We start from the raw sequence: 26,564 nt of genomic DNA, 5'->3' as shown, positions 1-26,564 counted from the left end.
CTCTTCCAAAACCACAATCTTATTTGTTTTATCTCCAGCTGCCTGAACTTCTATCATGCCTGAAAGCCTCCCATTGAGTTCCGCCTAAAGTGTTGATTTTCATTCTGTGTTTGGTTAAGGTTTCATTTTCACCCTCTATAAAGCTGCGGACTGCCGGTCACGTTCACCTTTTCTCTTGAACCGCGTCTTTCTGTGCCCGTAATCTTGAATTCAGTTTTAAAACCCGGTGTCGTCGTCACACGCTTTTGCGTTTAACCAAATGTTAGTTTTCACTGACTCTAGTTTCCATTTCAGTCTTTGTAACTTTCAACGAGACGCTACTAAGGAAAAACAACAGATGGGTGAAATAATCATTTGCAGTTGCAGTTCTGGAGAGAGTTGGAGAAATACTTGCATACATTGCATTAAAGTGCAGATGAATCGTTTAAATTGTGCCGAGATTCTGAGGTTACCCCTAATTTGGATTAGCCACAAGTGAATTGAAAATTGTAATAAATTTTAGCAGTTTTGGAGGTGTTTAATTTAAAAAAATTAAAATAAAAATGGTCATGATGGGAATAAAAAAGCTGCAAAGAACTTCAAGACCCTTTTATGTACATGAAGTAGACAATTTAGCAGTCATTCTCAATGTTTTTTTTTTTTCCTCTGACAGAATAAATGAATGAATGAATCCTTTATTGTCATTGCACACTTCGAGCAAAGTAGTCTGTACCCACATTTGGGACTAGAAATGACTCCTCATCCAAATCTAATGCACTGAAATCTACTGTTTAAATTTGAGATCCGGGGTGATTCAACTTGAAGCTCCTCGAGTGGGTGTTTATGACATAATTACTGACCAGATGTTTGAGGGAGTTTTCTCGAAAGAGGAAGCAAATTCAGAGTCCGGACTGCTGTCAATGCAGCACACTCGCGCTCGGGATTTCTTTTTGCTGCTGTCATTGTTTGAACCATCCGAATGAAAAGCGTCGTAATTTTTGCCTCGGCGGAATGGAGGCTGCCCTAACGCTGTGCACAGAAGCTTCGAAAAGCCGCGTCAGGAAGTGATCTGGGCTGCGGGACCGAGAGCTGCAATGAGAACGCGCCAAGGAGCAGCTGCTCGACTGACGTGACACTCGATGGGTGAGTTTCCTCCCAAATTGCAGACCGGTTGAGCGCAATAAGGACTTTTATACGTTCATTTTGCATTTGCTATTGTGCGGTTTGTCGATGAAAAAAACGTCAGACATCCGTGGGCGTCAATAGACCTTTATTTTGATTTCTTTGCTCCTTCGATAAATGTCGAGGTAAGCTCTTTGCAGGGTCCGAATAATTATCAAAATGTAATGAATGCAATGGGGAAAAAATGGTGCGTTGAATCAACTGAATTTTATTTTGTCAAGTGGCTGCACATAATAGAATCATCTGGATTTACATGCATATTATTTATGAAGTGTATCTGGTTGCAGATGATTTTATTTTGTGCAACTGCTTGATGAAATAAAATTGAGTAAATTTCAACATGCCTTGATTTAATTTTTTTTTTTTTGTGTGACTGTTTTGCTCCTCATTGTTTGCCCGTGTCACCTTTTCTTGTGAACAATGTCTTCTGGTGTTTGGCCTTGCAATTATGTTCTTCCCACTTCTTGTCAAGCTCAGTGTCAAATTTGGGGTTTTACTCACTGACTACTCACCATAGTCTCGTCGTCAGAAGCTCGTTGTTTTTGTTGTAAGGAGTGTGCATCATCTCAACAACTTCACTGAGCAATGACAACTTTTCAAACGCTAAAGATGCGACCTGACGCTGATCTTCCCATAGTCTCGTCGTCAGAAGCTCGTTGTTTTTGTTCTAAGGAGTGTGCATCATCTGAGGTACCGTCTCGAGAACTTCACTGAGCAATGACAACTTTTCAAACGCAAAAGATGTCAGCTGACGCTGATCTTTGCATCAAACAAAACTCAATGCAGCTCTGCTTACCTCTTGGCTTTGACATGATTGTTATTCACCCTTTTGCAGTTAGGCTGAAAATGAAACCACCAAGCTGTACAGTATATCCAAACTCAGCCACACACATACACACCGAGAGGGAAATTAGCCTGAAATGTGTTTTCACAAGCTTAGACGAGACAGATGTGTGACCACACCGGGCAACCAAGGTTGCCACACCAGGTGTCTTCATACGAGACATCGTCTGAAACGGGCCACCCAGACTCATACCCAAACAGTTGAGTGCACAGATGAGTTCCTCCGAATCTATCTCAGGGACGTTCACCTGAGTTTTTCTCTGCATTTTGTTACATTCTAAGTCAAGACAAATAAAAGTAGACAGTGAGTTGGTGCGAACGGCAAGTGGTTTACTGATGACAATGTTGTGAGAAAAATGTCTTTTGTGGGACAGTGGTAGAGAGAAGCAAACAATAATTCCCGGAAGGTGGCCCACATTCTCACCAGAGGTATCATCCATTTAGCCGCATGTGCGGTTAACGGTGGAAATGCCACCGACCGGATATCCAGACTCATCTCTTAATTGAAGCTACATTTGCGACATCCCACCCGGTCTGTTTTAATATAGCTTTTCCGATAGTTCTTTCTGAAATATAATAATCAGCATCCTAATGATAATCGTAATATGTGGCATGAACACTGTTATGCTTTGTCACGTAAGTCTACGGATGAAATGAACGAACAGAAGCGCTGCGGTTTATGAGCGTCACAATTGGCGGCATTGAAAAGTGTTTATTAGATGCCTCACAAAGAAAGAAAGTCATGTCCGACAACTTAGGGTGACAGTCTACTTTCAACGAGACTGAAAGTCACGAAATGAAAAAAATACAAATAAAGTCGTAATCTTGAAAGCAGGTTGACACGGAAGGATTTCAGTTGAATTGATGACGGTGACGCCGTCTGCCCGTGTTGCTAGCGGGCAGACAAAATGTTTTGCGGTTTGAGACTAAAGTGGATGTGTCACTGACTGTAACAGGAAGCATTCTCACTCTCAAATGTCGGAGACACACATGTCAGTGTATCCGCTGCTATATGTATTAATATCTACTGTTATCGATTGTATATCGTACCTTTATTGTTATGCCGGCTGTCATTCCATGCAATTAGTTTTTATGGGTGTTTATTTGTTAAATAGAAAGAAAAAAAATATTTCCATAACGCTGGCCTTATTCAGCAGTTGCATTTTTTTTTAATTAACCCAATTCCAGTTCTAGATGAAAACAAGGCATTACCAGTGGTTAATTAACAATGATGTATTTTATGTTTTATTCGAAATGTGTCATTGGCGGTCTCTTGTGTCACTCGCCTGACTTCCGTGCAGGCGGTGTGGGTGCAGTTCCCACGCAGTGACGGTGTGAATGATTAGTTTACAGAAGCCGGAGGATATGGAAATTTATGAGCACAACGGCGTGTTCCCTGTGATTGACTGGCAACCAATCCGGTGCTGTTTTTCAGCCAAAGTATGATGGCTAAGGACTGGTCACTAGCAGGACACATACTGTACATTTACTGTATAGAAAAGCAGCCGGTCATACTCTCATTCACATCTATGGACAATAGAGTCTTCAATTTACGTGCACTGTTTTGATCCACGGCGCTGCCCATAATATTATGCCATTGAATTTGTTTACACTATTTTGTTCTCATTTTCTATTGTATTTTCTATGGTTCGATTGTTCTATTTCACTTAGACTTCCTCCAAACAAAAGTATTTCCCAACTTCAGACTCCAGGCGAGCCGTGATTGGTCGTTACCTGAGCCCTGAGCAGCTGCGATGTCATTTTCAGTCGACAGCAAGTGGCAAAATGACCGCCCTCTGAGAAGGCTAAAAAAATGGGTGGATTTTGCTGCTAAACTCGTATTCCACAAACACAATAGTGGAAACATATTTTCAAGAAAATTTGGAGGTTGACTTCCCCTTTAACAACTCCGTTTGTACTTTGCTGAGTCTTAACACAGGTCTTGTCATTCATACCTGCTTCCTTCAGCCTCTTTTCTCCTGTTAGCTATATTTTAAAATTGGCAGCGTCAGGAAGGAAGTTGGTGAGTACAAAACTCACATCAGACTGAATGTTGTGAGATCTGAAAAAGCTTCACTGAGGTAAGACACGTTCTTGTATGATAGTGAAATCCAAAACAGAACCACCATGAAAGGGTCTGACAGGGTCAAGGTCCCTTGTGGCACACGCGTACTCTGGCCCCACAGTGTACTTCTATGGCCAGTTACCTGAAAGGAACAGCCATTTTCATTGGAAAGTCCCCCCCATCTTTTTTCACTTCCTTTGTGTGCACACGAAGAGCATGTTTGTGCAGAGGTGTGGGTTCTTTCCGTGAACCAATCGCATTGTGGCTGACACAAGGCAGGAAGGAAAACGCTTGGTGCACAGCCAACCAATCACAACGAAACCACTGCAGGAAGTGAGGGACAGACTTTGAAGACTTCAAACCCACTCCGCAGAATTAAGAGAAGACACAACTGATTGACCTTTTCTTCTTACTTTGACCTTCTGTACGTCCTTCTAGCCTTACATTCTCTCAACTGGCCACCATTGGCAACCTGGTCTACTTTTTCTGTCTCTTCTCTCAAAACGGACGCCCCCAACTCTTGCTATGTTCAACGAGACATTCAACCGCCATCAAGCTTCGTGAGGTAAAAACAAACAAACAAACAAACATGCTGCACTGGGATTTGCTACCACCGGCATGTATGTTCCATCTATGAGGAAGTCCACTCTGTGGAGCTCCAAGTCGAGCGCCAGGATGTGTTTTCCAGAACAGCGGGATGTCATGTAAGTGGGGACCTTTCTTTACTACATGCCGTTGCATACTTTTTTTTGCACTCTGAGGTCGAGTTTATATCCAAGGCATATATGTATATAAGTTGTGTACAATATACTGTAAGAAGTCATTTCTTTTTGAAATGGGCGTCGTTTTTGTGGCATCTGTCTTCACCGATGTCAGTTTCTGTGACCAAAAAAGGTGTTTCAGTCAGATGTTGCTTATTTCCTCCTGATACTGTTGTCTGTTTGAGATAAGACTCCATGCCGAGTCGGTTGTTGCTAGGCTAATGGTTTGTGTGAGCAAATGGGCCATTTCCAGGAAGTGTTTTAGATTCGACCCTCTGTCAGCGGGGCGTATGGGCGTGGAATCTTATTTGTCTTCCGGCCTCGTGCTCTTTCTCTTGACCCTCAGAATTTGCTTCGATCTGTATTAGTTTGACTTTTTGGTGTGGCGACAGTTGATGACAGGATTATGAATTCTGCTTTTTCTGATAAATGTTTATATGACAGACCGCACAAGTGCATACCAACTTCAACTTTAGGATTTGTGCTTCCTTTTAGCATTGTGTAATACAAATAAAATGCATGTTTGAAAATAAGGCATTCGACTTGGCAACCTGACTTGAGTGGCCAGATTCTTTTTTTTATTTTTTTGCTGTGGCTAAACTTAAATGGTCATAGCGAAGGCATTATGCTGATTATTAATGCACCACATCCTCTGAGCAGAGGAAGTGACCTCGTCCGACACCTCAGAATGCATTAGGCAAAAAAAAAACAAAAAAAAAACAACAAAACAAAAAACGATAAGAAAATTATGCCTTCATTTTTCAAAATGGAAGTTGCATTGTGATTCAATGAAATGCAACCTAATTTGTCGGGAGAGGAATCAATTGTGTAGATGACTATTAAGATGAAGGACTTTTGGGCCCTTTTTTCATACCCAGTGCAAGTCTAGCGGAAAGCGGTGTCTAACCATGCACGTGGGTGACTGTCTTCGAGGGAGAGTTAACTACATCCCCCCCAAAAAAAAGTGTAAACCACCTCTTGCCCCAATTCGGCAAATGTCGGCATGAGCTCACCAGCAAACGAGGATGAACAGTATAGAAAATGGATGAATGGTTAGTTTCAGTCGAGTTTAGCGTTATTAAGAAGCAGCTGCATGCCGTTGTTGCCAGAAATTCACAATATCTTAATCAGGAAATAGACAACAATGAAATTGTTAGAATGTCGGAAAGCGAGTTACTCCACTGTTAGGTTTTTGTTTGGTTTGCTACCTGCGGTTTCGATTTGCTAAAATTCGATGAAGGGGGGGGGGGGGCGGCAGGAAATCCATTTGATAAACAGAAGGAGAACCCGGACCTCTGCCACAGTAAGATGAGAATGGCGCTGTTCGTACCAGAGAACAAATCACACATATCTTCTGTCTGTCTACTTGCAGTCGCTCCACCCGAATGACGGATCGGCTTTTTTCATCTTTTATCTGCATTCCTTTTCAGCCGCTATGAGATTGCCATGCCGATCATTCCTGAGGCTTGACTCAGTGTTTCACTTTTAGCGCCAAAAGTTGTCAGCGTTTCACACAACCCTTCTATAGTGGTATCACAAAAAAAAAAAAAAAGCAAAACGCAATGATGAGTTTCATCCCTCACATTTGCTAATGTCTCACATGATGTCCACATAGGATGGTTTGAAATATTTATTGATAAAGTTCTGTACAGTGACAGCGACAGGGAGTAGATGGCATCATTCTTAGGCCACAAATCATCATCCGCCATTTAGCCTCCGGGGTCTGCTGATAAACTGGAAGTTACCCGTAAACTCCTTTGAGGATGAAGGGCTGGACTTGCGGTGTTTATTTTAACACGAATGCACTCGCCAGACTCACGCAAACACACTTGCGCACTCACTGACTAAATACGCAGATGGTTGGCGTGTTGAAGCCAAGGCACTATCTCGCTTTAGGTGTGTGAGGGAGGGCACGCATGAGAAAAGTTTTCCAGTAGAGGAGAAATTGAACTATGTCAACCTCAAGAGAGGAAGAGGAAAAGCAAAAGCAGCCGAGTGGATTTCATCTGGGTCAATTCAAAGGTCCTGCCATCGAGCTGCTGCCCAGCGTTGGCGTACAGGCGGTCGCCTCTACTGTCCAAAAAGACAGCGATGCAGTGAAGAGCATCAAAACAAAAGTCGACTTGAGGTAGGCGGCAAACAGAACGGGTCGTCGCTTCTCACGTGCTGCAGAGGAAGGTGTGATATCGTTGCATGTGGCATTCATACCGCGCGGAGAAGCTAGCGCCGATCAGATATTCTGCAGCTGACATTTTACGTTTACATTTACAAAAGTGGCATAAATTATTTTGTGTGTTAGTGCCTTAAAATGTTGGATTTTTAATTATGCGGAGCACTATGTGCATAAAAGTGACTATATAAATCAAGCTACATTACCATGCCCTGAATTGAAAGAAACTTAATGATGTCATGGTTATTGCAGCAAAGGAGGAATTTACTCCATCCGCTTTTTCTTTTCTCTATTTGACTCACCAAAAATGGTACATTGCGTTTGTGTCACACATGGTGATTTGGGTTTGTCGGTTACACTTGTTTTTCATGGAACTGATTTTGTTTGCTCCAGGAGTCAGCAGTCAGCCCAATCTCTGACAAACATTGCCATCTACTGACCACTTTTGTCAGAGCACATATTCCTCACAGCAGGAACTGACGCTCCACCATTTCATTTCTTTTTAGCCTTGAAGCCGAGGGATGGGCTTACTGGCTGCGAAGCTACTTTAAATGTTCCATTGTTTACTATGATTTGTCTTTGTGTCTTCCTTTCGCTTCCTAACTGTGGTTCCCTTTCACTGACATTCTTCCTCGACTTCCCTTTCCTTTTCATGCAGAACCATGTCATCTCTGGAGGTGTGTTGGCCAGTGCCGATGCGAGCCATTGGCGCACAGAACCTCCTCACTATGCCTGGAGGAGTTTCCATCGCAGGATACCTCCACAAGAAGGGATCCAGCCAATTTAGTCTCATGAGATGTGAGTCAATAATCCAATTTCGAGATACAAATGTAGAGATGTTGTGGTTGAAGCGCCAGGAGTCAAAACGAGTCAAATCACCAATTTACTCTCCAATTTACCAAAAACAACAACAGTTGTTGATGGCTCGATCGGTGTTCCTTGCCTTCGTAAGCTAGCAACCAGAGCCACTCCTTCTAAAGAAGCGGGAGTCACTACTCTCCATCCGTCAATTTCCCAAGCGTTGGCATGAAAATCAAGATGTGGCAGCATTTCCGCCATCAACGGAAGTAGAGCCCCATGGGGCATGGTTAGCCCTTGGCGGTATCACAAATCGGTGCTGCATTATCAGCGTCAACGCACCCTATTTTCATTCCCAGTGCAAGGGCCTAACTGCAGGCATGGCTGGAGTTTTCTTTCTTTTGGTATTTTGCTCTACTTTGCACAGGCATCGTTGGGCGTAACGGGGCATTTGCCCCGTTGTGCGTCGTTGTGCGATGTCATTTCCGGTCCAGTCGTAACACCATCCGTCATTTGCGTCAAAATCTGGGCCGTCGGAGCGCAGTATGCCGTACATGACATTGCGATACCAGAAATAGACTCACTGGGGTCCGTTCATGCCATTGGCAGGTAAACTGCAAGTTCTCCCCTTGCGGATGATTTAGTCAGCCGGGCATGTGATGTGGGCAACTGAAGTCTGCCTTAATTGCAACGACGACCTGTAATATCAATAGTTCTGAGTTACACAAAGAGCTCTTGTTGTTAATAAAAAGAGATTTCCAACTGTGCTAATGTCGACCTAAAATTTCTACTTGTGTACCCAAGTGTACGTTATGTGACCAGTGAGTGATTACTTTTTGCTTTTCTTTGCAGGGCCGCTGAGGTATATCATCATCCACAAGGGCTGTGTGTACTACTTTAAAAGTAGTACGTCTCCTGCACCACAGGGAGCATTCTCTCTGAATGGTTACAACAGGTCAGCAGTTTTTTTTTATCCTTATCGAGAGCTGCTCAGATTTGTATCCGTGTTTTTAAAAATGCATTTCGTGCGACGCTATGTTCATCTCCGCCCACAGAGTGATGAGAGCAGCAGAGGAGACAACGTCTAGCAATGTTTTTCCATTTAAGATGATCCACTTCAGTAAAAAACACAGGACGTGGTTTTTCTCTGCAGCGAGTGAAGACGAGAGGCGGGTAGGAACAATCGCACCCACGCGTTGTAGCTTTGTAATACCGTATGAATAGTTGTGATGTTGCGATAAATGAGGTAAACACTCAGACTGCAAATATATATTTTTTGCTGTGATGCAGAGATGGATGCGATCCTTGCGATGGGAGATTGATCATTATAATGACAGAAAAGAGTCGCAGATTCCGAGGTGACCCAATTATATACCCATTCCAATTCTCCAAGACAGAGCCACGATCGTTGTTTCGTTTGCTTTTTGCATCGAATAATTGAGTGAGAGCATTGTCGTTGTCGCCACAGTGACTCCGATTCAGATGCAGACAGTTTCTACGGGACCATCGAGAGGCCTTTGGATATTAAACACCCAATCAATAATGAAGACGCTGGTAAGACGTGCGGAGGAAAATTGATTTCGGATGAATTTGCCACTGAGCTCCTCAACCCTCCTGCAAGTAGAATATGGTGAGGATGATGATGAGGACGACGCTGAGGAAGACTATCTGAAGCCAGACGGTGACGGTTTTCCGGCATGTACAAGTAAGCCAAGTAAGTACAACTCCAAACACGCATGTCCACGTTGGCGTCCGCATGCAATTGTTAAAGCAAGATTTAAAGGGCATATATTTGAATATATGTATGCCTTGCCGTGATTCCCAAAGTTTGAGTGATATCCTGTGGCATTCATCATCACGCTTAGTTTAACTGTCTCTTGACTTTTCCATTTGACAGTAACAGGACCTTCAAGAACAAAATAGCTGCCTAAAACCAATTGAAAATGTTGGTTCTACTTCCACAGGTCGACCCACCGGGCCTCCGCCTTCTTACCCACCTCCTCCCGTTCCGATGATTCCTCAGCGGCATCGAGGATCCTGTGTAGACGTCCACAAGGACCTCCCACCTCCAGTCCCATCCCACAACAGATTCCAAACCAGCGCAAACCTCAGAAAGACTCCGACCTCGATGTCGACTCCCATTCCTAAGGACCCAAACAAAGGTCCGCCCCCACCGCCCCCGTTTACCGCCCAGCTGCACAATCGCCCGTGTCTTATCCCTCCACCGCTTCCTCCACCCAATTCACAGCGGCCCCTTAAAAGTAGGGTGCAGTCTGTGGTTGGGCCGGGGCCCGACAGAAAACACCAGAGGCATTCCTCAGCTGTTTCACTCCAATCCCCCACCAACTTGCCCATCTGCGACCAACTCGAAACCAGAATGCTCATCATGAGTGATTTCGATCATTGTGCTCGCGATGCCGGAAGCCTCCCGGCTCCTGGCAGCAACCACCTCACCAACCACCGCAGCAAGCCAAGCCGACCAGTGACCAATGCTGCAAATTTTGAAGGCCCACCCCCGAAACCTCGAATGACTCAGATACCCTGCGGCTACCCACCGGTACCCTGCCACCCACCTCGATCTCCGCTTCTTCAAACTGGATTGCACAACCAGTGTCCAAAACCTCCCCCAGTCAAGCCTCCACTGCCATTGACCAAGCCCAGGCAGCCAGGCACGCCCCTCCAGTAAGTAAATATTCTTATAAAAAGGATGCTTTGCCGTCTTGTTTCAATGAGAATGTATTTTGGCGATAGCAGTCCTGCTATTTGAAATGTGTCTTCCCACCAGAAGAGCAGCCCCAGAAGGTCAAAGTTTCCGTTTATCAGGAGACAAGACAGCTACGGAGTTGAAGAAGAAACAAGACTTGAGCAAGTGCACTGAAGGCGACGGTTCCGATGAGGATTATGATGATGTAAGAAAGATTGCAAACAAGTTATGATTTATTTCCAATCATGACACTTGAATTACCATGAGAATGAACACAACACTATGTTGGCAACACTTGATGACTATGTCACACCAATTAATGAAGAGCTCATTTAAAATATATTTAACAACCTAATTTTCTTTGCAGATGTATCTGCCAAAATCTGTTTTCATCGACTCGACGGAAACCAGCTTTGTAGAGAAGTATGACACTGATATTTTGAATGATACTTGTGCTATCAGAGTTAGACACATTGTAATATTGATTTAAAAGCCATATATCTTTTCGCTCGTGGGCCAGCCTTTCATTCCTACATGAACGTAAACGTAACGCAAAAGACTTAGCAAGACTGTATTTCTTCATGCTTATTGCTTCCACTGCTAAAACCTGGTGACATTTGCTCCTGTAGATTATTTAAGGAGAGCTCCATCGTGCTGCAAGATGGTCTTTATGGCATCAGGAACTCTGGAACCAAAACATCCAAGGTAAAAAAAAAAAGAAATAAAAAGTTTCCATGTTCTCCCCGTGCTTGCGTGAGTTTTCTCCGGGTACTTGGGTTTCCTCCCACATTCCAAAAACATGCAGGGCACTTTGATTGATCCGCTTACTGCCAGGAGAAAACTGGGCTAGGTTTCAGTATGCCCCATGACCCTTGTGGGGATGAAAGTGGATCAGAAAATGGATGGATGGATAAATATTATGGCCAATGTTTTGCCAACAGTTGATGCTTTGATTTGATTGTGCAACCATGGTAACACCCTAACATCAATGTGTTCAGGTGCTGGTGGTATGGGATATCAGCATAGGCAAAGCCAGAAACTACCGGTTGTTTGAAGAGGTACACATGTTCATATTTGACTATGACATCAGTATAACATTTGAAATTCCACACTGAAACTTCTCACTGTGAAAACGCAGGCCGACCAGGTGTTTCTGGACTGCGACGTGACCTTCCCCACCCTTTCAACCCTGATCGAACACTACTACAGCCATCCTCTTCCTCATCAGGGCTCCCTTTGCCTGCAGAAGCCTTACTCCAAATAAGCATCACTTGAAGCGAAAGGGAGAACTTGCAACGTTAAAATGCCGACGATGGCAAGGAGACAAACCTGCCCTCAATTCAGAATCGAATCGGCACCATCGGGCAAAGCCAGAAACTACCGGTTGTTTGAAGAGGTAGACATGTTTTTATTTGACCATGACATCAGTATAACATTTGAAATTCCACACTGAAAGTTCCCACTGTGTGAAACGCAGGCCGACCAGGTGTTTCTGGACTGCGACGTGACCTTCCCCACCCTTTCAACCCTGATCGAACACTACTACAGCCATCCTCTTCCTCATCAGGGCTCCCTTTGCCTGCAGAAGCCTTACTCCAAATAAGCATCACTTGAAGCGAAAGGGAGAACTTGCAACGTTAAAATGCCGACGATGGCAAGGAGACAAACCTGCCTTGAATTCAGAATCGAATCGTCACCATCAAGAGCTAAATATCGCTCTCCTCACTTGGGGTCACACAACTGGCTGGTCCTCACTCTATATTTATATTTACTGTCCAGTACATGCAAATGTAAATAGGAATGTCATTTTCTACAAAGTAAGAAATTGTAAATAAGATGAAACGGTATAAAACTGGGCCTGCTGTTGTCTTTTCTTTTTTAAACAAGTTGTTGAAATAAAGTAAAAATTATAGTAAACAAGTTGTTGAAATAAAGTCAAAATTATAGCCTAAAAGCCTGCCATGTATTCATCGAGTGACTAATATTTGCTTAAAACACAAAAGAAAAGTGTTAGGTTTGTGACTTCCTCCTCAGGAACAGACACAACCAAAATTGAGCATCAAGTAGCGGGTAGGTTAGCGTTAGGGTGCATCTTGCCTGTAATAAAAGAGAGAGAGAGAGAAAAAATATAAAAACTATTATTAGGCGAGTATGGGTACCTGTTCATCCAAACAAGGTTGGATGTGTGCCACCACACCAGTCGGATGATGTCTCCAGATGATTGCAACCCACTTCAAGTGTCGCTGTCTGTGGTGCTGAAGTGTCGAAAAAAGAAAAATAGGATGACCTGTGTATTTTTTTTTTTATGCTACATTGCACGTCTATTTAGTTTTCCAGACAAACTATGCCCTCTTCACCTTGAAAGGTCTGTTATGTAATCTGACACGACCAGATCCTGATTTTAAACACGTCGCAAGATGGATTTGACAATAAAGTTTGATTACATTTTACAGATTATAGATTTTGGAAACGTCTGTCATCTGCTTAGTTTTTGTGAATCAGGCTTTTCCGTTTGGGAAAGGGTTGATCTATGGATGAACGCATGAATGAAGTGCAGTGAATGCACCAATTCGACACGAAACACCTCATTTATTGCTGTGCTTGAAACTTATGGTTGTAGAGCGAAGGTGCATTTCGTGTGATTCTACTGAGAACCTTGGTCGTTTCTGCCACCCTTCTGAACTTCTTTAAAGAAGGGTGTATCATTTGTGGTTACTGTTATGTAGCAATAACCCATTTGACAAAGCAAATGTCCAGTCATCTGCAGTGTTCCATCCCCCACCAACAGACATAGCAGGATATCTGATGAGAAATAATCATTCCATCTGCAATATTAACTGATGCTGGCAGTCAACCAACGCAAACAGAATTGTTCAGTGGCTTGTGAGCATTTTTTTCCTCAAAGAACGTCAGAATCTAGGGCAGAACAAGCTTGAAGGGGAATCTGCGGCCGTCAGCCATCACTAAGGATGAGGTTCAATTCTCTGATAGTGACAGAGTCTCTAAGAATTGGCAAGAAGCAACGTACTGGAATAATCAAAGGCCCTATGATAAAAATGGTGAGGAATGATTTCAGACAATTACAAGGACGATGAGATTCGTTCGAAGACACGTGTCAAACTTAAGGCCGGAGGGAGTAGAACTGGCACGCCACAACATTTTATGTGGCCGGCAAAAGCAAATTGTGTGCAACTGGCTTCCTGTTTTTGGCTACCAAAATTGCAAATGGTCCTGTTAAAAATGTCGGTCAGTGATGATTACCACTATTATTGATTTTAGACAAATAAGGAGGGGGAGGGGCCTGTGCGATCTCATATCATATTCTAGATATTAAAAAAAACAAAAAAAACAAAAAAACATGCATTGAGCTTGACAGTTCAAAAATTGACAAGTGTCCCTTGGGTAGTGAGATAGGTATTATCAGCAACTCGTAGTTCCACGGGCCCCCTCTAGTGGTAAGCAACAGAATCATTGCATTGCCCAAGTACTTGAGCTGTATTGACATTTTAGGTGAATGGTTTTTGCATTTAGCTTTACAGAACTGCTGGTTTTAAAACATGATGGTATATTTTCATTTCACTTTCATATAAAGTAAATATTAACTGAATCACTTTCCAAACAGTGTTTTTTCTCTCCTTTCTATAAGCACAAAATTGTGCAAAATATTACAGTGGTTTACAATATTCTTATGATTAAAATTATTCATAATACCTCGGTCTTGTTTTAGATACACACTGAATTATTTAATTACTATAATTAATTATAATTAATTTTTATTTTTTATTATTTTATTTATTATTAATACAGCATTTTAATGTTGGTCGTATGGTGTTACTTGGAGAGCTTTTGTGAGGTGGCATTGAGAACCACAGCTGTACTCGAGATAAGCACGTTAAATGGTCGTTATTAGTGAGCAAGTCAACATTATTCAGGTGTCATTTATCTAAATCTGTGGATCAATAAGCTGGGTTTTTGACATAATGCACGTTTTGATTCAGTCAAAAACATGCAGTATTTTTGTATTGTCGATGAGCTGAAAAAAAATGAAATCAAAAGCGGAGTCTCGTGCAATTTAGTGCGGATCGTTAAGGGTTAACAAGACGTAGAGAAGGAGGAGGGAAAAAAATCCACCTCGCTTGAGACGTAATCGGTATTGCACCAGCTAACCGATCATAAGGACCGGCCTACCGTCACATTTCCGAAATGGATTCGGTGTGGAATCGAGTAAACAGATCCACGAGCGGCCAGTGAGGCGCGTGACCATTAACGCTCGTTGGTTCCGTAAAGGCGCGCGCGCGCGTCAGCTCGCGTTGGCTCGTGTACGTATGCGCGTGCGTGGGAGCGTTTATGTCCGAGCGCACGTGCGAGAGCGCGCGCGTACGTGCATATGTGGTGGGCGCTTGAGCGGCGACAGAGCAAGCAGGGCAACGCCAGAGCAGAGCGAAGAAGGCAGCCCGCCAGCGCTCGGCTAGCAACCAACCGCACGTTCCACGGCGAGACATGATCGCTTCCACACCCGGAATCCTTCTGCTACCGCTGCTAATATGCCTCCAGCACTGCGCGGGCGTTCGCGGTAAGTCTTGACGCTCACCGCGAAGCCAACCCCGGCAGCGCGCTGTCGGCAACGTTAGCTAATGTCGCCGCGCTTGAACACCTGTCTTGGTGCTGATTGAATGACCCAGCTCGGCTGCGCTGGTACCTCGCGTTGATTGTTAGCAATGTGACAATGCTGGCATGACCCGTTTTCTTTCCACAACACTGGATATTTCCCATAACCTCCTTCCAAATGTATATTGGCCATTCAAGCTAATTATTTCGGACTCCTTGGAAATGAATGTCGAAGCGGGCCCGCTTCGTTTGTGTTGCGCAGACACATTCGCGTCTAATTATCGACCAATCGGTTTACTCCATACGAAAAAAAAAACGCTTGCTGTTCCCATGTGTACGGAATCTGCGCTTCTTATTCATCAGTACTGGCTGCTATTGACACTCATCTCATTCATTGTCAAATTGCTGTGTAGAAGTGGGTCACGATGAGTCGTGGGATGACATCGTGGCGACAGCTGAGTTTACCTGCCGCAGGTGACTTCAGTCTCGCTCTGATAAGCGTGCCGGACTTGTCTGCCGTCTGTGTGATGTGGTTTTCTCGAACCGAATGCCGTCTAAATAATAAAACGAATGTTCCAATACCAACATGCCATGCATTGATATACAGTAGTGCAGTAGGTGCAAGTGTTTGTGAGAATATCACTGTCAGCGATTGTAAATGTATGCAGTTTCTGCACCAGAGTTTAGTAGATTTGTACTAAAAATTTAAATACGACTGAGCTTTACTTGTGCAGTGATTCATTTGTGTTCTACTCGAGTACAGGTCACCAACGTGGTCCCTATGGGTACTACCGAAGGAGCTAAATTGTAGACTGTGGGCCTCTTCTAAAAATAGATCACCAGTGATGGGATGTTGTCATTTTCTCGGAATGCTGGAAAATCGATCATTTGAAAATGTCAACCCTGGCAGAGAGTTATGAAAGTAATTTGTTGCCAATTGATGTTTGTCTGTTTCCTAATTGTGAGAAATCATTAACATGATCAGTGTCTTCTCAGCCAATTACTGGGCACACGCACACAGCCATTCACACCAAAGTATAATTTAGAGCAGGGGTGTCCCAACCTTTTCTTCCAAAGCCAGCTGACAGACAAATCAAAAGATGCAAAGGCCACTTTGACATTCCTCATCTTTAATTCATAAACTAGCTGAAATCAGTCCGTGTTTTTGTGCTCAGGCCAAAAGAATAGAAGTATTATCGCTGGTAGAATCTTCATGTTGTTAGGTTGAATGTTTTTTTTTTTTTAATTAGCTAAATGTTATTGTTTTAATCCCAAACGGTGATTTTAAGGAGTTAAAAGTTTGTGTAATGGGGAGTGCTCACATCTGTTTGGACGTGTACAAGGCCTACGCAACAGTTGGCAGCACTCGGTGTTATTTGGGCGAGTACTTTAGCTAATATTTACTAATACTTCTGTACTGAGCAGCAGCAGAATCTTACCTCCACATTCAGAGCCACAACAAGAGCCTTCTGTACTTGACAGACCTTGACACCTTCTCCTTCACTTTGAACCTTCCCTGTAGAAATTAAATGAAAATCAAAGCCTGGATGTGTACGTTGCCGCCAAATGGATTTTTTTGATTGTGTGTGGGCTGATAACTTAAATCACACATACACCATAAGAGGCAGATTCTTGTGATTGAATATCATCAGCATTTGTAATACACTCACCCTTCGGTTCAAACGGACAGATCATAACGGGAACGTGACAGACTGGCATCTCTCGCGGCCGGCGAGATGGTAGATTTTTTTTGAGACAGCCAATAAATGGGCCATTGCTGATTTTGATAGGAAGAGGGGGAATCGACCTCAAAATCGATGCAATTATATGTACAGCGGGCTTGAACAAACAAGCAACTATTGCCTCGTCTCCGATTCTTCGTGCTTGCCAAAGGTAACCGGAATGCAAGTGTTGGACTCTGCAAAGGCCAGACAATTCTGAACAAGTCACTCAACAGGAAATGATGCCGGAACAGACTGTTAGACTCATTTTACTTAGAAAGTCTTAACATTGTAGCCTTGTTTTCAATCTTTGAATTGAGTTCACATCACATTGGCAGAGGAAACGCAGGCTCAATGATCAAAGGCTTTAGAGAGAGAGAGACACTTTGGCTTTTTCGACTTGCATTTTTTTTTCTTTTTGTTTGATATTTAGGTGTGTTCAGTTTTATATCGCACACCGTGTTATTCACTAAACAATTACCCCTTGAAGAAATAAAAAAAATAACGGGCAAGTACAGGCTCGTAGATCTCGATTTAAGAGCCTCTTGAGCAAGGCGTCTCACAAATTAGCTGAGCAGCAGCAGCAGCAATGCTTGCCCTGATTAAAATGGATGGAGCTTCCCTCCGCCGTTACTATGATGGCACGCTAGACCCAGATCCTCAGCTACATGAGCGCAGGCGGCGTGGGGGTGCGCTTGGCTGCCGCAGTGGGCGGGGTGGTGGACTGCAAGAAGAAGAAGAGGAGGAGGAGGAGGAGGGGGAAACGCACTGCAACAGTTTGTGTTACTGGGGAAAATTGCCTTAACGTGACCGCCAGTGGGACAGCATTTATAGAAAGCACAGTGTCGACCTATTTTTAGCAGGACGCAAGGTGCAACTTTGGAGGGGGGGTTATTAACATCCCTCAATGACAAAATCATATTTTTCTTTCTGTGAAAGTCCAGCGCTGTTTGTCATGATCTGTTTGTCTCCCAGGAACAAAAACAGAATGTGTGGCCAACCAGTTTCAATGTGCCAATGGTCGTTGCATCCCGTCTGTTTGGAAGTGTGATGGCGACGAGGACTGCAGCGATGGCAGTGACGAAAGGTCATGTGGTAAGAAACTCTTGCTGATTTGACGTTTTTTTTTTTTTTTTTTTTTTTTTTCCGCACATTGCCTGCGATTGTCAGACTGATTTGCTTTTCTCTTCCTCCTTCCACAACAGTCAAGAAGGTTTGTCCAGACTCGGACTTTGTATGTCGTAATGGCCAGTGTGTTCCAAAGAGGTGGCAGTGCGATGGAGAGCCAGACTGCGAGGACGGGTCGGACGAAACTGTGGAAATTTGCCGTAAGTAGAGGCCAAGCCTGTCAACTTGAAGTCTGATTTTTTTTTTTTTTTTGAATTTGTCAAGTGTTTAGATTGGATGTTAGCATTGTTTTTTTTACGACTAAAATAGCGTGCACCATACCGTCTCATTGATCAAACTCCACTTCATAATTCATCAGTCTTTCATGTTATTTTTTGGATTGTTGGAGATTAAATTACATCTGGTTAGTCGAGACTGTTTTGATTGTCCCTTTAAAAAAAAAAGGCAATATTGCTCCTGAACTTGGGGAGGGGTTTGCAGAGGAGCAATAATTTGATCCAGTTCACAGAGTCTTCCCCCCCCCCTCTCTCTCGAACAATATTTATGGTAGGATTCCTGAAGGTCTTGAACTTTGAGGTTCCGTCCATGTGCATGTGATTTAAGTTCCAGGCATACTCACGGCAGTGTACACGGGCTAAGCTGCATGTGCAAATGCTTATCACTGCGGGGTTTACCCAGCTGTACTTATTCTTAGGAATGGATAATGCTGCACTTGCATTTCTATTGACCTTAACGGGCTTCGGTTAACTTGGTCATTGGTTTAAAAAAATATATATATATTCAAAAAGAAACTCTGTGGATTCTGTGGAACAAAGCATAAAAGGACTGCAAGACTTTTTGTTGTTGAATTGTGACCTGTGTGGGTATTTATTCATTAAAAAAAAATCTTTATCATGCAGATATGCGGACTTGCCGTCTGAATGAGTTTAGTTGCGGCGCCGGTTCCACTCAGTGCATCTCCAACTTCTGGACTTGTGATGGCGAAAAGGACTGTGACAATGGAGAGGATGAGCTCAACTGCGGTAGGCCAAGATCATATTCTCGTCTGCGAAATTAAAATGCCCTTGAATTCCAATTTGGCTTTGTGTGAATTTGTAGGTAACGTCACCTGTGCTCCAAATGAGTTCACCTGCGCCAGTGAACGCTGCGTCTCCCGAAACTTTGTCTGCAATGGCGAGGACGACTGCGGCGATGGCTCCGACGAGGTGGAGTGCGTGCCTTCTTCCTGTGGCCCGAGTCAATTCCAATGTGGAAATTCATCGTGCATCCCCGATAGTTGGGTGTGTGATGAGGATGTCGACTGCCAGGTAAGGGAAACGCAATAAAATGGGAAGCGTAACATTTTACAAAAGGCACAACTACATTTTCATGTCGACGGAAGACGTCACCACTGTACTTTTCCTCCAATTCACAGTCAATGCAAATGATTTCAATTGTTGCTTGAGTAACTGTTGTTCATCCCTTTTAGTTGCACCCACCCAGCCAGGTCTGCATCGGCTAGTTTGCGCTTCATGTCCATTACAACCAATAGCGCTCTTCTCACACACATACACAAGGATGATGCGGTGCACGTTTTGAATCCAACATGTCTGTTCTTCTGTAGGATCAGTCTGATGAGTCGCCGTCACGTTGCGGTCACCACCCAACCCCACGAGCCAAATGCTTCACCTGGGAGATGCAATGCCTTTCGGGACAGTGTATTGACAAAATGAGGAGGTGTGACGGAGACCCAGACTGCAAAGATGGCAGCGATGAACAAAACTGCCGTAAGTGCAAACCCATACACCATAAAAACTTTTTTTTGAGTGCCTAATGATTGAACGAATGATGTATGTGGTTGGCAGCTGTACGCAGTTGTGGAGCAGATCAGTTCAAATGTGATGACGGCAACTGTATCCCGGGCAGCAAACAGTGCAACGACATCCGAGAGTGTCATGATGGATCAGACGAGCTTAACTGTAAAAACCGTAAGTTCTGAATTCTTCAATTGTATCCCCTTCCTTTGCTTTCCTGTTTTTGTTTTTAAGCAAACAAGGTGAGAATTTTAATCCTACGTTCACTTTGGTGTTCCCCCTTTGCGAAGATCGCAAGCTGGGGAATAATGATAGAATAAGCATCACAATAGGTCAATTTCAAACGATGCAGGAGAAGTAGTTTTAAATGTAGTGCAAATCTTATTTATTTATTTTTTTTCTTTGCAGAGACTCACTGTCATGGACCCGAGAGGTTCAAATGTCGCAGCGGGGAATGCGTCGAGATGAGCAAAGTGTGCAACAAGAATCGAGACTGTCCGGACTGGAGTGACGAACCAATCAACGAATGTGGTGAGTTTTGCAACACAAAATAAAAGAAGACTTTTTAACAGCCCGTTCGACGGTGTGTGAAAGTCCCCTGCCATCCATGGAATACATTGTCGAGTTGGCTGAACGCTGATGCGGTTTGCCCGTTTTTTGTCATGCTCTGCAGATGTCAACGAGTGCCTGATGAACAACGGGGGCTGCTCGCACCTCTGCAAAGACATGACAATTGGCTTTGAGTGTGACTGCACGCCGGGCCTGCAGCTCATCGACCACAGAACCTGCGGAGGTATGACGAAGTTTTCTTCACCCATAGTATTCATTTTAATAAACATTGCTTGTTCACGTTAGCTAGCGATTGTTTCAATACTGCCGAGAATGTGACCATTCCAAATGACTGATGTCATTCCGCCCCTCTTCCCTCAGATATCAATGAGTGTCTGAACCCGGGCATCTGCAGTCAGATCTGCATCAACCTGAAGGGAGGATACAAATGCGAGTGCCACAACGGCTACCAAATGGACCCCACTACAGGAGTCTGTAAGGCTGTAGGTGAGTCATACCTGTTCCAATGGAATACACCCCCACCTCACCTCGCGCCTGACCAACAGCCATCAACGTTGAAGATTCGCCCACATGTATCCACCTCTAAACTATAACGCAGCAGAAAAAAATGTCCGGCCAACAATGTGACAAGTCTGAGAATGAGATGGTGGTGGATGAGCGTAGCGGTTAGCCTTGCAAATTTGGGCAATTCCGAACTCTGCTAGTCTTCAAAATAGTCATTTGAGCAGGACCTCAGGACTGGTCGGAAGCAATAAGGAGAGCGGTGCGAATTGAAGTTCAATCGTTCAACCGCTCTGCTGAAAAATGATCAATATCAACTTTCAACGTGAATGGCGTCGCGGGTTCGAATCCGGAGTTTGCATGTTCTCCCCGTGTCTGCCTGGGTTTTCTCCCTGTACTCGGGTTTCCTCCCACATTCCCAAAACATGCATGCTCGGTTGACTGAGTGAAAATGAGCAAGTCCTCCTTTTATCCAAAGGGAAGGAGCCCAGTCTGATTTTTACCAATCGCCGGGATGTCCGTCGTCTGGGCCTTGAGAGGAAGGAGTACACTCAGATTTTGGAGCAGCAGAGGAACACCGTGGCGCTGGATGCGGATTTTGACCAGCAGTTGATGTTTTGGGCCGACTTAGGACAGAAGGCCATATTCAGGTAACTTGCACGTTATTCAAACAGTGGTAGTCGTGTACAACTGCCGCCGTCTTTTCTCAACAGCACCGTGCTGGACAAACGAGGCGACGTCAGCACCCACAACAAAGTGATCGAAAACGTCCACTCTCCCGTTGGAATCGCCGTAGACTGGATATACAAGAACCTGTACTGGTCCGATCTTGGCACCAAAACCATTTCTGTCGCAAACTTTAATGGAACCAAGCAGAAGATTCTCTTTAGTCGTGGCCTGAAGGAACCAGCTTCCATCGCAGTGGATCCTCTGTCTGGGTAGGTGTTTTTTGTATTTTTTTTTGGGGGGGAGGGATGTCATGAACAGTATACTGCACAATCTTCCAAAATCTATTTTCTGACTTTTTATTCTCCTCTGTCAACTGTAGGTTTCTGTACTGGTCTGACTGGGGTGTGCCAGCCAAGATCGAGAAGTCTGGTATGAACGGAGTCAATCGGCAGATTCTGGTGGCGACGGACATCCAGTGGCCAAATGGGATAACCCTCGGTAAGGACAAAGCGGTGCACTCCAACCTTACAATTCGGTCACGATATTTGATGCGCCCGATTTTAAATATCACTTCAACAGATTGGATGTGATTTCATGATATTATCAGCTACGGCGGGGCGGTGTTAAGTTCTTCATCTTGAAAATGTGGCTTGTGGATGATTTTTGGGTTGTTTTAGCCCTTCAACATTTCTATGTTTGTCCCTTTTGGACCACGTTTTAATGACCTTTTTTGACATGTTGTTAATGTTGAATTCTTCTCATATTGCGTCTGTTGTTGGTCTAGATCTGATCAAAGGCAGGTTGTACTGGGTCGATTCCAAGCTTCACATGCTGTGCAGTGTCGACCTGAATGGTGACAACAGGAACAAAGTGCTCCAATCTTCAGACTACCTTGCTCATCCTTTTGCTTTGACTGTGTTTGAGGTATTGCCACGCTTTTTTTTTTTTTGCATTTTTTTTTCTTTTGGACCAATCAGTGGGATTTTTTTTTTCCCTCCAGCACAGCTTTTTATGTGCAGTATTGTTTTGAGGTGTTGACAAATACATACTGGATTTTTTTTTCGCTTCCCCTTTAAAAAAAAAAAAAAAATGATATGCATGTTGTTGTGACCCTCCTTTTCAGGATCGTGTCTTCTGGACAGACGGCGAGAAGAAAGCAATCTACGGAGCTAACAAATTCACCGGCTCGGACATTGTGACCCTAGCCAACAACCTGAATGATCCACAGGACATCATCGTGTATCATGAGCTCATTCAACTTTCTGGTAAGAACATAAAACAACGGAGGGATGTGGACAGGCCCCGAATTTGTGTAAAGTCGCACCCAAAATGGATTGTGTGATAAAACTACAAATTGGTGGGTTGTTTCCAATATATTTAGAAAATTCTTTCAGATATTTAGGTGAACGTCAAATGTTACAATTTTTACTGTATCCAGATCGACTCTCCATTCATCTTAAAGTGAACTTAATTATTTCCATTCATTGCTGCATTACATCATCCATTCATTGAATTCACTGATCGGTGACCCGCTGTCGCATGCTTTTTTGCAAAGAGTCCGCTCTGCTCTTCCTTGTAACGCGATCCAGGAAACGACAAGAGTGGATCAATGAATTCAGTGCCAGTCAAAGGTGGAAATGAACTAACCAGAAGCCTCGACTTGTTTTGCAGGAACTAATTGGTGTGCAGAGAAAGGTGCGAATGGAGGCTGCAGCTTCATGTGTCTGCCTGCACCCCAAATCAACAAACATTCCCCCAAATTCACTTGCCTGTGTCCGGGAGGGCAGGAAGTGACTGCTGACGGGCTACGCTGCGGGCCGGGTCAGTTCAAACGTGTTGTTTGCCATCTTGTAGTTTTAAAGTGTCTCCATAATCCAAGAATGTATTTTCTTTGAAAAGATGCACATCTAATGGCTGCCACGCCAGCAGCCTTTTCATTCATTCCTTGCTTAACAAGGTGACTGGGGAATACTCGCCTACTCTACGCTGGCTGATTTTGAGCCATATCCTTCCTTCTACCTCCCCTCCCAGTTTTTTTTTTTTTTTTCTTTAAATATATACAGAGACAGTGAGAGACGAACCCGGCAACGGAATTCAGCGCATATAAACTCCTAATTAGACTCTCGGCTGCAGACCGAGCAATTGGCGTAAACAAAGCACTGGAACATCTCCCTGACAACTGTGCGCCACTGTGCTCCTCAAAAGAAAAAATGCCCAGTTTGTCGAAGTTGCCTTGCGAGTTTGCGCGTATAATTGCGTTAACACGCCCTTCAGTGATTTTGGCCTGCTGAATTAATAGCGTGGGAGAAGAATGCCTTTCACCATCCCCTCGAGTTGGGTTGGAGCCAGAAGCCTTTATGCTCAAACGCATTTACAATTGCAGCTGCTCCAAATGGAACTGGGGATCATTTGTTCTTCGGCTTTTACTACCTCCTTGTTTTGTCACACAAGCTAGGTGCTAAGCACTGCCATCCAAAGGACGGTGAACCACTATTTTGGACTTAAACAAGTAATAGGTTCCAATTCCTTGGGGGCGGAAAAAAAAAACGATCCTAATAAATGTAGCGGCTTCAGCCAAAATGAAGTCAAATGTTTTGTATCCTCTGTCGTTCTTTCCATCGAATGTTTAGTATGTGGCGCAAGCATCGGGCGATTCACAATACTTTGCAATCCCATCTTGCGTTCTGAAGCGCCTCCTAAGATATGTACTGTATGTAGCATATTGGCTTTTTTTTTTTTCACGAGGACTCTTTGTTTTTCCAGAAGCCAACGTGAGTACGTCAGTTCAGGTGAACGCAGCCAGAGGTTCTGCAGCGGCTTGGGCCATCCTACCCGTCTGTAAGTCATCATCATCCTTATCACATATCCTTTTAGAATTCTTTGAATTAATACCAGCACCTGTTATGTTTGGCACCTGATCTTGTTGCAGTATTTGAGTGTCAAAATAAATCCTACTTTGTGCAAAATACGCTCCTGTTTGAATTCTGATTGACCTTTTGAAAGCGTCAGTACAAATCACTCATGGCGGCTGTCTTGTTCATGGCTTGCCACTTGATGGCGCAATTCCAAGGCGGTGTTTCCCTCCCCTGATTGTTTTTTTTCTCTCCTTTCCCTTCTTACCGGTGACTGGCTCAAAATTTGTGTGCGTGCCCGCACCCTCAGTGGTGCTCGCCATGGCGGCAGCCGGCGCCTATTTGATGTGGAGGAACTGGACGTTGAAGAACCAGAAAAGCATGAACTTTGACAACCCCGTCTACCTGAAGACCACCGAAGAAGACCTCAACATCGACATCACACGGCACAGTGCCAATGTGGGCCACACATACCCAGCGGTAAGTAAAAGCCATTGACTCGAAACGTACTCAACAAGCCACCGCATCTCACAACATGCTTTTAAACAGCCCCCCCCCCTCTCGGTTGAGCTGATAATATCAGCAGAGAAGTAAAATGGGTTAATTGCTGCAGAGTCCCTTCGCATTAAACTAGATTAAATCATTTCTTAGTCGCTGAGGATTGAGAGTGCTTGCCAATGACCTCCACTCTCATCTGCAGCCTTCCGTAATCTTGAGGGTATTGTTGGCCATCCGCAGAGCAAAGATGACCTATATTAACCTCGGACCGCTCAAAGCTCCGAAGCAGGTCGACGCTAACCTCGGCCGCTTTCGACCGAACCCCGTGAACCGCGCAAGCAAATTGTCTGCAAAGCTTGAATGCACCTTTCAGTGGCTTAGTCATTTCCTGGGACGTCGTCAACAGGAGCCTCGTGTCACTCCGAAAGCCGCTTCATAACTTCGGAGTCGATGCATCTTTTGGTCACGCAATCGTACAACTTTTCGGACTTTGGAGGTCAGCGGGCATCACGTTTGAATTATAATTCCCTAATTCTGTTTTTTTCTCCTTTTTTCAGATTTCAATTGTGAGCACAGAAGATGATCTCTCATGACCACGTCGGTGTCCCATTCCCCCCCCCCACCCCTTTTTTTGTTAATTAACGGCACTCATGGCAGAGCCTGTCATCTTCTTGTTCCATCAGCAACGTCAGCAGCGCTCACAGTTACATGACATGCCTCCTGAAGTGCATTCAATCATGATCAGTGGTGACAGGAACTGAAAGAAATGTTATTTATTTTGTAAATACTACTTTGGATTGTGTCGTTTTGTTTGCATCGCCCCGCTTTTCCAACTTTGCTGCCCTTGCCCTGAAAGCAATTTCAGTATTGTTTTTTTTCTCCACCTTTCACCCCTCCTCCAAAAAAAAAAGAGGTGAGAAATTCCCAACAACGTACGAGTCGGTAGCCTCTTGCTGAGCTGTTTGTGGGATCTTGAAATCATACTGGAGGGCTTCAGTCCCGCTCTCACCAAACGGATCTCGAGTCTGCTGGACAGGTTTTCCAACTAGATCTGAACCACAACTTGCCTTTTTTTAAACCTAAATGCTATGCTGTCATCTATGGTCATGTATTCGGTAAAATGATTTCATTTTTGCAAGACGTTGTGTTCTGAATCTTTAATATTATTATTATTATTATTATTGATAGCAGGTTTTCCGTAGTTTTAAGCACTGTACATATTTAGCCATCCTCTCAGACTATCAATCAGGATTCTGTTCAATGCACTTTGAAAAGATTTGTGTAAATAAGATTGTATACGTTTGACCTGAGAGCTCTTTTGCTCTGGTCGGCCATTGTACCGGGGTTGGGGGTTCAAATGTACAAAAAGAGAAGCAACACGATTTGGTAAAACTATTTTGTATGTTTGCTGTGGCCGTGGCTCTTTTCTAGCCTTGTACAGTTGTTTAAACATTTCAAAAGCTCTGTATACAGTATGTGTGTGGAGGGAGGGGTGATTTGCAAAACGATTAAATTAAAACTCTAATCCAGAGAATTGTTCCAATCATAGCTTCCTGTCATTTGTGTAACGGCTAGCTGCAACTCCGTTGTTTTTTTTTTTTTTTCATTTTGTATCAAGTGTGGAAGCCCTTCAACTTGAAGCATTTTTACGAATGCTATTGTTCCTTCAGTATATTTTCTTTTCTATGGCTATACAAGGCATGTGATCTCGCCATAGTCAAC

The 26,564-nt window shown here is 43.9% G+C and overlaps 2 protein-coding genes and 1 long non-coding RNA gene across 7 annotated transcripts; all 3 read left to right on the top strand.

Annotated features, from left to right (window-relative positions):
• Positions 1-726: 726 nt before the first annotated feature.
• sh3bp2 (SH3-domain binding protein 2) lies at positions 727-11,862 on the top strand. Of its 5 annotated transcripts, none has more exons than XM_019873836.1 (13): positions 727-1,122; positions 7,659-7,798; positions 8,651-8,753; positions 8,854-8,971; positions 9,089-9,156; positions 9,267-9,352; positions 9,423-9,512; positions 9,763-10,480; positions 10,584-10,707; positions 10,870-10,925; positions 11,132-11,207; positions 11,501-11,560; positions 11,641-11,862. In XM_019873836.1, the coding sequence occupies exons 2-13, from the start codon at positions 7,663-7,665 to the stop codon at positions 11,764-11,766; spliced, it is 1,761 nt and encodes a 586-aa protein (XP_019729395.1). In that variant the 5' UTR covers positions 727-1,122; positions 7,659-7,662; the 3' UTR covers positions 11,767-11,862. The 5 variants fall into 5 exon arrangements, with proteins under 5 accessions (XP_019729395.1, XP_019729394.1, XP_019729393.1 ...); XM_019873835.1 differs by lacking the exon at positions 727-1,122 and adding an exon at positions 4,273-4,773; XM_019873834.1 differs by lacking the exon at positions 727-1,122 and adding an exon at positions 6,089-6,958 and having other exon boundaries at positions 9,423-9,503.
• A 3-nt stretch (positions 11,863-11,865) lies between these two features.
• LOC109518154 (uncharacterized) lies at positions 11,866-12,337 on the top strand. The gene is made up of 2 exons (XR_002168679.1): positions 11,866-11,898; positions 11,980-12,337. It is a non-coding gene; the product is annotated as an uncharacterized LOC109518154 (long non-coding RNA).
• Positions 12,338-14,651: 2,314 nt separating this feature from the next.
• Positions 14,652-26,385, top strand: vldlr (very low density lipoprotein receptor). Its single transcript, XM_019873837.1, has 19 exons — positions 14,652-15,075; positions 17,807-17,926; positions 18,037-18,159; positions 18,859-18,981; positions 19,058-19,266; positions 19,563-19,725; positions 19,804-19,926; positions 20,161-20,283; positions 20,426-20,545; positions 20,683-20,808; positions 21,302-21,473; positions 21,537-21,761; positions 21,872-21,990; positions 22,277-22,416; positions 22,616-22,757; positions 23,164-23,313; positions 24,256-24,330; positions 24,655-24,824; positions 25,400-26,385. Exons 1-19 carry the CDS (start codon positions 15,003-15,005, stop codon positions 25,433-25,435), a joined length of 2,532 nt encoding a protein of 843 aa, XP_019729396.1. The 5' UTR covers positions 14,652-15,002; the 3' UTR covers positions 25,436-26,385.
• Positions 26,386-26,564: the final 179 nt, after the last annotated feature.

This window comes from Hippocampus comes, unplaced genomic scaffold (assembly GCF_001891065.2).
Source record: "Hippocampus comes isolate QL1 unplaced genomic scaffold, H_comes_QL1_v1.1 scaffold424, whole genome shotgun sequence".
NCBI lineage: Eukaryota > Metazoa > Chordata > Actinopteri > Syngnathiformes > Syngnathidae > Hippocampus > Hippocampus comes.
Note: the sequence above shows the minus strand (reverse complement) of the source record. Positions and strands in the feature narration are given on the sequence as shown.

Excerpts from the sequence above, each read along its gene's own strand:
- vldlr (XM_019873837.1), top strand. The coding sequence starts at position 15,003 with ATGATCGCTTCCACACCCGGAATCCTTCTGCTACCGCTGCTAATATGC. Across the intron at positions 17,927-18,036 it reads CAGTGACGAAAGGTCATGTG|TCAAGAAGGTTTGTCCAGAC; the intron begins GTAAGAAACTCT and ends CTTCCACAACAG. Across the intron at positions 20,284-20,425 it reads CGAACCAATCAACGAATGTG|ATGTCAACGAGTGCCTGATG; the intron begins GTGAGTTTTGCA and ends CATGCTCTGCAG.
- sh3bp2 (XM_019873832.1), top strand. The coding sequence starts at position 6,783 with ATGTCAACCTCAAGAGAGGAAGAGGAAAAGCAAAAGCAGCCGAGTGGA. Across the intron at positions 8,754-8,853 it reads TCTCTGAATGGTTACAACAG|AGTGATGAGAGCAGCAGAGG; the intron begins GTCAGCAGTTTT and ends CTCCGCCCACAG. Across the intron at positions 9,353-9,422 it reads AATCAATAATGAAGACGCTG|AATATGGTGAGGATGATGAT; the intron begins GTAAGACGTGCG and ends TCCTGCAAGTAG.